This window comes from Sceloporus undulatus, chromosome 2 (genome assembly GCF_019175285.1).
Source record: "Sceloporus undulatus isolate JIND9_A2432 ecotype Alabama chromosome 2, SceUnd_v1.1, whole genome shotgun sequence".
NCBI classification, from domain to species: domain Eukaryota; kingdom Metazoa; phylum Chordata; class Lepidosauria; order Squamata; family Phrynosomatidae; genus Sceloporus; species Sceloporus undulatus.
The window spans coordinates 9,016,618-9,028,962 of record NC_056523.1 but is presented as its reverse complement, the minus strand read 5'-3'; the positions used below and the strand labels follow the sequence as shown (position 1 = coordinate 9,028,962).

The 12,345-nt window shown below is 41.5% G+C and overlaps 1 protein-coding gene across 1 annotated transcript in view; it reads left to right on the top strand.

The window, feature by feature from the left end:
• The window catches only part of LOC121922021 (zinc finger protein 420-like), a 319,204-nt gene extending 307,130 nt beyond the window's left edge, over nt 1-12,074 (top strand). Inside the window, exon 7 of the mRNA XM_042450893.1 lies at nt 10,611-12,074. Within this exon, the coding sequence (XP_042306827.1) occupies nt 10,611-11,858 (1,248 nt within the window). The 3' untranslated portion in view covers nt 11,859-12,074. The remainder of the gene's footprint in view (nt 1-10,610) is intronic.
• Nucleotides 12,075-12,345: the final 271 nt, after the last annotated feature.

Sequence of the window (12,345 nt, the reverse complement as noted above, 5' to 3'; positions counted from 1 at the left end):
CACAAATTGTACATACCCCAGAATGCATCACTCAATATATTGGCAGTCCTTCCCCCGTAACACTTTCCCTCCAACCATCTCACTGCTGGAGATGGAAATAATTTTTAAAGCAACATTTAAATCTTGACTATTTTTTAAAAAGCAAGGTCCGAAATACACTGCAGAAAAAATGCATTTTGAGACCGCTTTAACTGCCCTGGCTCAGTGCTAGGGAACATGGGATCTGTAGTTTCTTATGGCCCCAGAACTCTTTGACAGGGAAGGCTAAATGTCTCACAAATTACACTTCCCAGGATTCCTTAGCATTGAACCAAGGCCTCAAACTGGATTGTTTCTGCAATGTGTTTTCGACCTACATGGCCCATATGCTATTACCATTATTCAGTTTTGTAGCCGTTGTTATAAATTGGAAAGACATAGAGTGCAAACTGCTCTATATATTTATCTTCTGGAATGAGATGTGCTTTTCCAGCTGACTCTCACCTCTAAGGAGGGGGGCTGCCAGGAGGATGAGGGGCTGGGAGCACAGTGCCATAGAGGGGCATTAGGAGGTCTCTGGTGCATTTATAGTTATATATTTTGGGAATTTATATCATTGGTTTTAGCTTTTATTTTGTAATGTCACCTACATTTTTCTTGAAGGTCCTCCATTTGGTGGTTTCTTTCCCTCCATTCTGGTTATGACATTGGTCTCCCTGCTCAAGGCTCCTCCACTGCTTGGCCTTCTCCCAAGAAAGAGCAGGGTGGCAGCAGCGGAGGATGGAATCAATAGTATTCATATTAATAATTAATAACAATTAATAGTCATTAAAAGTAATTAATTATCAATTATTAATAATTGGTTATTGGTAATAATTAAATATTTATTAATTAAGCAGAATTTACATTATGATTCATAACAGTAGCAAAATTACAGTTATGAGGTAGCAACGAAAATAATTTTATGGATGGGGGTAGGAACAAACATCATATGAAATGTGAGCTGCGGAGGATAAGTCAGAAAAAGGATGAGGAATGGGAATAGCAGCTGTATAGTTCCTTTTGGACACTGATCTTCTGTTGTCAATACATGTATATATGGGAACGGGGGGGGCAGGATAGAATTGTACTGCAATTTTTGTGTTAATCTGCTGATATTTATATCCTGTTATGTTTGTTTTAAAGTTCAATAAAATTTCCTATTTTTTAAAAAAGAGAGAGAACACTGGCATGGAAGACAGTCAGGAATAAACTCTTCCAGAAGATGTCCACATAGCACCCCAAAAAACCCCGACAAATAAGTATGGATGCCAGCCACTAAATATAAAATATCCTAAACATATCTGGGAATAGTTGGTATGAATAGTAGTAAGAAAGGAGGAAAAGAAGGTGAAAAGAAGGTTAGAGCGGTTGGGAGAGAGGAATGACTGAGAGGAAGAGGAGGAAGGAGGAGGATCATAGAATCATAGAATCATAGAGTTGGAAGAGACCACTAGGGCCATCCAGTCCAACCCCCTGCCATGCAGGAAATCCAAATCAAAGCATCCCTGACAGATGGCCATCCAGCCTCTGTTTAAAGACCTCCAAGGAAGGAGACTCTATCACCCTCCGAGGGAGTGCATTCCACTGTCGAACAGCCCTTACTGTCAGGAAGTTCCTCCTAATGTTCAGGTGGAATCTCTTTTCCTGCAGTTTGCATCCATTGTTCCGGGTCCTGTTCTCTGGAGCAGCAGAAAACAAGCTTGCTCCCTCTTCAATATGACATCCCTTCAAATATTTAAACAGGGCGATCATATCACCTCTTAACCTTCTTTTCTCCAGGCTAAACATCCCCAGCTCCCTAAGTCGTTCCTCATAGGGCATGGTTTCCAGACCTTTCACCATTTTTGTCGCCCTCCTTTGGACACGCTTTGGACATGGTAGATATGGAAGAGGTAAGAAGAGTTTATAGAAGAAAGGAGGAGGGAAAGGGAAGGAATTAGAGTAAAAGAAGGGTAGAAGGAAGAGGCAGAAGGAGAAAGAAGGAAAGAACCAAAAGAGTGTGGAAGGTCATAACTGATAAAGAGAAAATAAATTAATTGAGTTACATATATGGAAGATCATATTTTGGTTGTATGTTTGATTTGTTTACAATTAACACTTGTATTTGTTTTTAACTAGTTTTAATGTATATGTTTTAAATGTAATAATCATTTAATTAAAAATATTTGAGAATAGAGAAATCAAAAAGAAAGCAGCTGCTGTCTCAATGATGCTGAGCTTGAACCTCACTTGTATTTGCCTGAGAAAGTCCATTTTAAGACAGGGACAGCTGAAGTGTGCCCTGTGAAGAGCTAACTACAAACCAGCCAATCAGAAGCCAATCAGGTGCTGGCTTGGGAATTTGAAGATTCCGCTTGGCAGTTGGGTTGAGTCAGTTGGGGTTAGAATGTTCAGAGATGAAGTTGGGTTTTTAGAATCCTGAGGGTTGAAGGGGAGTTGAGTTGAGGAGACAGTGAGAGGAAGAGTCTCTTCCAGAGGGGAACTTGGTTATAGTCTAGAGCAGTGGTTCCCAACCTGTGGGTCGGGACCCCTTTGGGGGTTGAATGACCCTTTCATGGGGGTCGCCTAAGACCATTGGAAAACATGTATTTAATTACAGTTATGAAGTAGCAATGAAAATAATTTCATGGTTGGGGGTCACCACAACATAAGGAACTGTATTAAAGGGTCATGGCATTAGGAAGGTTGGGAACCACTGGTCTAGGAATAATGCCAAAATGTCCTCCATTTTGATCATGCCTAAGAAACATTATATTAACATTTTTTAAAAATCACCAATTTTTTTCACATGTCCTCCATTTTTTAAAAAAAAAAAAGCCCTACATTTTAAAATGTTGTCCTACATTTGTCCCGGTTTGGAGGTCCTGACTTATGACAACCCTAAGTATGGGCCAACTGTAGTTTGCTAGTGATCATTGACTTTGGTGGCATTCAAATGTGGAAATGTCTTAATTATAGGGAATTTCACCTTGAGAGAAATGATAGCCCTGTTTAAATACTTCAAGGGGTGTCATACTGAGGAGGGAGCAAGCTTGTTTTCTGCTGCTCCAGAGAAGAGGACCCAGAGCAATGGATGCAAGCTCCAGGAAAAGAGATTCCACCTCGACCTTAGGAGGAACCTCCTGACAGAAAGGGCTGTCTGACAGTGGAAGACACTTCCTCAGAGTGTAGTGGAGTCTCCTTCCTTGGAGGCCTTTAAGCAGAGGCTGGATGGCCGTCTCCCAGGGATGCTTTGACTGGGAGTTCCTGCATGGCAGAAGAAGGGGCTGGACTGGATTCTGTGGTTCTACCAAAAGAACACAAACTGTGTCTGGACAGCCCTTGACTCTCTCTCTCTCTCTCTCTCTCTCTCTCTCTCTCTTTCTGTATGTGTGCACAGTAATATCTTTATTTACTGTGTGAGCGTTTTGTGTTGAGGGACCTGGCTCAGTCAGCCGCGCCCTTTACAGTGTTGCTGCCTCATGTGGCTCCAATGGGAATAGGCCCCAAGTCTGCCTCCTCCACTCCCAGAGTCCCAGAGGCCTGCCTTAGTTCCCTCTTTTAGTTTCCCTCAACTGACTCCAACCGCCGCCAACCCGCTCAAACGCGGAGCCCTGATAGGACGGGGCCCTGAGCGGGCCGTGGATCTGATTGGTGGCCGGGGCTCTGAGTGGCGGGAGGGACGGCCCAATCGGGGCTCGGAGGCTGCCTTGGGGGCGGGGCCTGAGTCAGGGCATTCTCTCTGACTGTGAGGCGGAGGAGGAGAAGGAGCTTGAGGAGGACGGGAGGGCGGCGGTCGGTCGGGGAGAGAAGAAAGCGGAGCAGCGCCAAGGTGGGCCTCCGCTGGCCTGGCTCCCTCGCCCAGCCCCAGCCAGGAGGAAAGCCCCTTCCTTCCCTTGGAGAGAAATAATAATAGGCCTTTACATAGATAGATAGATAGATAGATAGACTGAGATCTATACGTTCTGATATATATGTGTGTATGTATATGTAAATATTCTGGCATAAATCCTGATATCTATCTGAGAGAGAGAAATAATAGGCCTTTAGATAGATAGATAGATAGATAGATGACTGAGAGCTATACATGCTGACAAATAGGGTGTATATATGTGAATATATATATGTGTGTGTGTGTGCGCGTATACGTATACACACAGGTATTCTGACATATATAAATCTTGATATATATATATATATATATATATATATATACTGAGAGAGAGAGAGATTCTGAGATGTGTATAAGCATATATTCTGAAGAGAAAGATATTCTATATATATATGTGTGTGTGTGTCTACAAATATTCTGGCATATAAATCCTATATATAGACAGATTCTGAGAGAGAGAGAGAGAGTTTCAGGTGTATATTCTGAAGACGTGTATGTGTGTGTATACAATTATTCTGACCTCTAAATCACGATACTGTATATATATTCAGAGAGAGAGAGAGATTCTGAGATACATAGATAGACAGATAGATAGATAGCTATTCTGAGATGTAGATGAATATATATTCTGAAGAGAGAAATATTCTGATATATATATATATGTGTGTGTGTGTGTGTGTATATACAAATATTCTAAAATATATAAATCCGATATTCTGAGATGTAGATGAATAGATTCTGATGTGTGAGTGTGTGTAATTTGATATGTACATATGTATGTGTGTAAGAGATGCACTGCACTGAAATATTTATTCTGAGAGAGAGAGAGAGCATCCTCTTAAAATTCAAAGGCATAATAGCTGTGTTAGTTTGTAAAATCTGTACGCAGAGAAGCTTTGTAGCCCCTTTGGGACTCACTGAAAGAGAGAAGTTGGCAGTATGAGCTTTCCTAGACTAAAGTCTACTTCCTCAGATGCATTTGGACCCAAACAGACTCAGGCCTGTTACAGACTGCCAAAATAAAGCTGCTTTGGGTCTCTCTGGAGGTATGCTGCTTAAATGATGCAAAGCTGCACTCCGGTGCTTAGGAATGGAGTGTGGCTTTGGCGCGACCTCCGGACTCATAGGACCCATGCATTCTTTAAATAGCATACCTCCAAAGAGACCCCAAGCAGCTTTATTTTGGCAATCTGTAACAGGCCTCAATAACTTAAAGTCTATGAAGCTCATGCTGTCAACTTCTTTCAGTTAGTCTCAAAGGAGCTACAAGATCTCTTTATATATACTTTCTTATTTATATATAAATCCTGATATATATATATATATGTGTGTGTGTGTGTGTGTGTGTTTATACACATACTCATCCCTCCCCATCTGCTGGGGTTGGGGGCACAGGACCCCCATGAATGAGGAAAAACCACAGGTAACTAAAACACTATGTTTTTACCTGAGAAGAGAGCACCTCTCTAGGAATCTGCAGGTCCTCCAGTGCAACTCTGTGGGCAACATCTGCCAGACATTGACTGTAGAGTTGCACCAGAGGAGCTACAAATGGCTCGTGGGGTGTTGGCTCTAGGAATCTCTAGGTCCTTCGGTGTGACGTTTGGTTAAAGGTGACCATAGAGTTGCACTGCAGGACCTAGATATTCTATGTGCTAAGAATAAGAAAGAAGAAGGAAAAGCAGTGTGGACAAAGCAAGTGGAAGAAGGATGCCACACTGTCAATGTGTGTAATGGTCTTGGTTAGCGGCTTTTCCCCTTATTTTTGAGTGGGAGGTAACATTCTGTACAGAGAGAAGAGCCACTTTTCAGCTTGGATTTAGTTGTAAAACATCTTCTTCTCTCAAGAGAGTCTTCAGAACAGATCATTCACAGAATGTCTTGTGTTCTTTGTAGGCCTTGATGTCCCTGGTAATTTCCCCTGAGACAAAGTCTAGTAGAAGAGGAACGTGAGTCTTTGGCGTGTTGGAAGATGCCTGGGTGCACTGATGGTAAACTAAAACTCAGTCAGCCATCCGTTAGGGGAGGATTTCACGCTGCTCAGTCAAAGTACAGAACAAAAGAGCCATGCTTCTTTTTGGAGGAACCACTCAGAGGAGCTTTGAGGAGAAGATGCTCAGTTCTGAGGTCCAGCGCCAGCACTTCAGGCACTTTCTCTTCCAGGAGGAGGCTTTGGGGCCCCGGGAGGTTTGCAGCCAGCTCCACAATCTCTGCTGCCAGTGGCTGAAGCCAGAGAGACACACCAAGGCTGAGATGATGGACCTGGTGATCCTGGAGCAGTTCCTGGCCGTCCTTCCCCCAGAGATGGGGAGCTGGGTTCGAGAGTGTGGAGCGGAGACAACCTCCCAAGCAGTGGCCTTGGCAGAGGGCTTCCTCCTGAGCCAGGCAGAGGAGGAGAAGCAGGGAGAGGAGCAGGTGAGCTCATTTCATCCTGGTCATTTTGAGGGGACATCACTAATGTTTTGGCAAGGATTTTGAATTTTTTCCCCAGAAGACAGTTTGCAGCCAGATTGCTAACTGGGGTTGGTTACAGGGAACCCATTAGTTCCTTTTTAAACAGGTTTGCTGGTTATTGTTTCTGTTCCAGCCACAATTCATAGTCCTAATTATGTCCTATAAAGCACTGTTTGGCTTGGTTTCCTGCTTTTTGAAGGAGTGTACCCTCCCACGTGAGTGTCATGTACCTTCTGGTCCCACTACCCTCATGGTTGTATTTCGTGGGATTTTAGGATAGAGCATTCTCAGTGGCTACCATCAGGATGGAATCTAGTACTTCCTCCCTAGGCAGGTTAGACTCACTCCCTCCTTAAATAAAAACATCCTTCTGAAAACAGTGTAGTTGAATGTCCTTCCTTAGAGGTCTTTAAGCAGAGGTTAGATGGCCATCTGTCGGGGATGCTTTGATCTGGATTTCCTGCATAGCAGAATGGGGTTGGACTGGATGTCCCTTGCGGTCTCTTCCAACTCTATGATTCTATCTGCCTTTTAGTCTCTGTATTTTAATAGTTTCAATTCTGTATATATCTTACTTTTCAACTATTATTTGTGCATATGATTATATATTTTTTCCTTTGTACTTGTTCTAATTGCTGTAAACCACTTTGAATCCCAGACTCAAAAAAAAAAAAAAAAACACCCAAAACATGGGATACAAATGAATAAAATCATCATCCTTATCCTCATGTAAATCTAGGCAACCATTCTCACCTTTTATCTGGAAAACATCTAGAATGCAGATAATGCATCACATGGCCTTGTCCTCTTTTCCTATCCTGATTTTTCTCTCTTTTTTTTTCTTTCCTTGTTTCTGCTTCTGTTGCAGGACTTGTTTGTGGAAGAAATGGCTGAAGTGGAGAAGTATCCTTCTGAATTTAGTCAAAGACAGCAACCCAAGTGGATCACGCAGGACAGAGAAGGAAAGTCTTCCTCAATGAGTAAGGGCTAAGAGGGTAGTTTTCTATTTGACTCACTTCTCTCAAATATGTCTGAAATATCTGGGCAGTATGGATTAGAGGACTTGAACAATTTTACATCAGCACTTTGAAATTACAGGCCTACCTTAGTTAACAAAGTCTATGACAGTTAAGCATATTTTTACAATGACCTTTTATGCTCGTCCAACCTTCCTTTTCCTCCTCTTCTGTGCAACTGAAATTTGTTGGTAGGATTGACGCTGGTGAAGGAAGACTGAAGGACCACAATTTCAGTATCCAGTTCCGGTAGCATGTCTGCAGAAAACAATACAATATAGTCTTGTGTAGGAAAGAGTGAAATTCTGTTCTAGCCCATTATTATTTATTATTATTATTATTATTATTATTATTATTATTATTATTATTAAGCTTTATTTATATAGTGCTATAAATGTACACAGCACTGTACATACAATCAATTAAAATAAATAAAATAAACCTGCCTATGGCATATGTTCTACAAAAATAATTAAATATAATACATCTTTGTACATGTTAACATTCAATAAAATAAGGCAGACAACAAATTAAAATAACATTAGATAGCCCATTCTAGTGTAGCAGTGTGTGCTACTATGCAGGGAACAACCAGGAACCTGAACTTCTTCATTCCATTCCCTTCTCAACCAAATTGAGTGCTTTTTTCTTCAAGTTGGTGAACATTTTTATGCCTGTTTAATTCTATGTACTTGCCTACTTGCTTTTCATATATTTATTAATTAGTGGGGGGGGGGTACCCCTGCCAACGTTGGAGTTATTTTGATTCTACTATGACCTCCCAGTTTCTTTTGTGCATGCAATAGGGTGTTGGCTGAATTTACATGACTAGGAGGTACCTGAAGGAGAAAGAATACAGAAGAATACATTCTCTTTTCTTTTCTGTTCCTCACAGGAGGTGGAATAAGGACTAGGCCTGTATGTAAAAGCACATCTCTCTATCCTGATGAGCTCAGAACAGCTTCTGCAAGACGATATCAGGTAGGGGACAGGATTTCAAGTAAGCTTAGAAAGGTCTGAGTGCCCATCTCCCTTTGACTGCTCCCGGGTTCCCATAGAATCTTGTTCTTTTTCTTTGCTTCCCTCAAAGTTGCCACTGTAAGGGGCCTGTGGATGGCATCATGTAAAGGTTTCAGTTTTCCTAAACAATCTGAAAGAATCATGTTCTCTTTCTTCAGGTGACATTTAAAGAGGTGACTGTGTATTTCACGGAGCAGGAGTGGGCCCTACTGGACCAAGGCCAAAGAGTCCTTCATGGGGAAGTGATGGAGGAAATTCTGGGGATCCTGTCCTCTCTGGGTAAGGCTCCCCTGAGAGTGCTTCCTCGCTCTTGATATATTAAAACAGTTTAAATGGTTTTCTTTCAGCTTTGCTGATATCTGACCTTTCCTCCCAGGAAGCCTTTCATTAACAGTTTTTGGTCAAAGTCACAATGATTAATGTGAGGTCCAGGTGGAACACTAGGTGGAGTGTTGGTAGCCCCACTAGAGATATTTCCCCTGATCTGCCTTCTCTAACTGCCACTGTGACTCTGTCCAAACACCATTAAAAATGAAAGATTGGATTGTTTAAGGGCAAGTGAGGAGGCAGAAGGAGAAAGCAGCTACATCTTGCTCCCATTAGGTAGTTAAGTCCTGTTCCTACCACTGAATCCTGTAAAGATGGAAAGAGAGGCAGAGCATTCCAGTGGAGTGAGGGAAGTAAAGGGGAGGATTTGAAGGCATTGGCAGCCATTATTTCCCCAGGTCTTCCTTGAAAAGGAAGGAGAAAACCAAGACCTGGTGTGGAGGCAGGGCTAGTTCACGTGAATGGAAAGCCAGCATTGCATTGCATCACATCCTGTACAGAGATATAAATCCCACCTCAACTGAATGTTTTCTTCTGGGCCACATTATTCTTGTGCCTTCAGGTCAGGTATTTCGTGCAGATGTTCTGTATAAATATCAGAGACATGGACAAATAAGTGGACCTTATCTTGTTCCCTGAACTAATTTTCACATGACTTCAGAACTTGTTGTTGAGGTACCTCATTGAATTAAAAAATACCTGAAAAGGAAGAGCATCAGATATTTAGTGGATATTCTTTACATCCTAAATTAAGTCCATAGATAGGTGCTCTAAATTCTTAATATTAGTACTTCTACCTGCATCTAGCATTACCTGATGGGTGCAACAGCTGGGAGTTGACCTCCAGTATCCAGGGCCATATCACCACTTGCTGCACAATACTGATTCTGCGTTAATGCCGTCCAGCACAATATCTTCCATTTGTGAGAAAAAAAAAAAAAAAACAAGCTTCATTTATATACCGCTTCATACCGCCTAAGCAGTGTCTAAGCGGTTTACAAATATAAGCTAATTTGCCCCCAACAATCTGGGTACTCATTTTAGCAACTTCCTCGGAAGGATGCAAGCCTGAGTTGAGCTTGAGCCCTTTTGCTGGTCTTGAACTCGCAACCTTATGGTTTTGAGTGAGTGGCTGCAGTACAGGCATTTAACCACTGCGCCACCAGGGCTCCCATCTTCTCCTGGCCCAACTTACTCAGGATCAGAATCAACCCTGATATTGCCTGTCCAGAGGCTTACAATGAGAAAGGAAGATCAGAACACGAAAACCAAGATAATTGTATTTAAGGGGTCGGATGATGGGAGGTAACCAGTTCATATACCAAACTCCTTAAAGCAGCTTCCTTTTAAGGAAAGCATTGAGGAGTGCTCAGTGGAGCTCATCTCTTAGGCAAACCAATGGAGAGGCTCTGAAGTCCCATCTCCCACTCTGAGATCTTCTCCAATTGATGTTAGCTTACAAAAAGTGTTGACATTTTGCCTTCTGTTTCTTTTTTTTTTGTTCTAAGCAGTACTTTCTCTCTTTTCCAGGCAGTGATGGGCAACTGATTAAGTATAAAGGGGAATTATGCCAAGCATTGATGCAAAGAAACAAATGCAAACAGATAAAAGAGAAGGAAAGAAAAAGTGACACTGAGGAGGAGTGGAGGACCACACAACCTTCTCAGAAAGATGATGTTTATGGAACCAAGATCCAAGGAAGAATGCAAAAAGGAAAGGAAAGAAATAAATATCTTTGTCTTGTACGTGGGAGAAGCTTCATGTCTAAAGCAAGCCTTAATCTTCAAAGAGGAATCCAAACAAAGGAGAAATCTTTCAGTGCTGGTGAGTGTACAAATGGGTCCAGTCTGATTTCACTTAAAAATGTTCATACAAGAAAGAGACCATTTAAATGCTTGGAGTGTGGAAAAAGTTTCACTCGGAAGACAAACCTCACTCGTCATCAAGTAACTCACACAGGGGAGAAACTGTTTAAATGCCTCGAGTGTGGGAAAAGTTTCACTTGGAAGACAAGCCTCACTCGTCATCAAGCAATTCACACTGGAGAGAAACCATTTAAATGCCTGGAGTGTGGAAAAGCTTTTATTAGTAAAACTCATCTCACTCAGCATCAAGCAGTTCACACAGGGGATAAACCATTTAAATGCATGGAGTGTGGGAAAAGTTTCACTCAGAAGTTAAACCTCACTTATCATCAAGCAATTCACACAGGAGAGAAATCATTTAAGTGCATAGAGTGTGGGAAAAGTTTCACTCAGAAGATAAGCCTCACCTATCATCAAGCAATTCACACAGGAGAAAAACCATTTAAATGCCTGGAGTGTGGAAAAAGTTTCACTCAGAAGATAAACCTCAACTATCATCGAGCATTTCACACAGGAGAAAAACCATTTAAATGCCTGGAATGTGGAAAAGCTTTTATTAGGAAAACACATCTCACTCATCATCAAGTAACGCACACAGGGGTGAAACCATTTAAATGCCCAGAATGTGGAAAGGGTTTCACTAGGAAGACATACCTCATCTATCATCAAATAATGCACTCAGGGGAGAAGCCATTTAAATGCCTAGAATGTGGAAAAGGTTTTATTCGGAAAACACACCTCACACATCATCAAGCTATTCACATAGGAATGAAACCATTTAAATGCCTAGAGTGTGGGAAAAGTTTCATTCTGAATAGAGACCTCACTCGTCATCAAGCAACTCACACAGGGGAGAAGCCATTTAAATGCCTGGAATGTGGAAAAGGTTTCATTCTGAATAGAGATCTCATTTGTCATCAAGCAACTCACACAGGAGAGAAACCATTTAAATGCCTTGAGTGTGGGAAAAGTTTCACTCGGAAGACAAGCCTCACTTATCATCAAGCAATTCACACAGGAGTGAAACCTTTTAAATGCCTGGAGTGTGGGAAAAGTTTCACTCAGAAGACAAAACTCACTCGTCATCAAGCAATTCACTCAGGAGACAAACCATTTAAATGTATGGAGTGTGGAAAAAGTTTCATCCAGAAGACAAAACTCACTCGTCATCAAGCAATTCACACAGGAGTGAAACCGTTTAAATGCCTGGAGTGTGGGAAAAGTTTTACTCTGAAGGCACACCTCACTCGTCATCAAAAAACTCACAGGAGAGAAACTATTTAAATATCTGGAATGTGGAAGTGTTCCATTGAGAAAAGAGACCTCACTCAGGATCAAGCAACACACAGGAAAGAAACCATTTAACTGCCTGAAGTGTGGAAAATGTTTCATCCAAAAGCACATCTTGGTTATCATCAAGCAACACACAGGGCAGAAGCAATTTAAATTATTTGAATGCTGAAAATGTTCATTCAGTAATAAATCTTGTTAAATACCTTCTATTTCCCCATCTGTTCAGTTGTATATCTTTGCACTTTAGGATTTTGTCTAGTACTTTCATAGCCACCCTTCTCATTCCTACTCTTCTGATCTCTTTACTGCAATCTCTGTTCTGATCAATGTTTGATCCAAGGTATGGAAATCTTAGATTATTTTGAATTCCTTGTCATCTAGGATGAATTTATGTAGGTCTTCCATGGTCATGTTTGTTTTCTGTAACATTAAGTCTACCTTAGCACTTTCTTTTTTTAAGTTTTGACCACCACAGCCA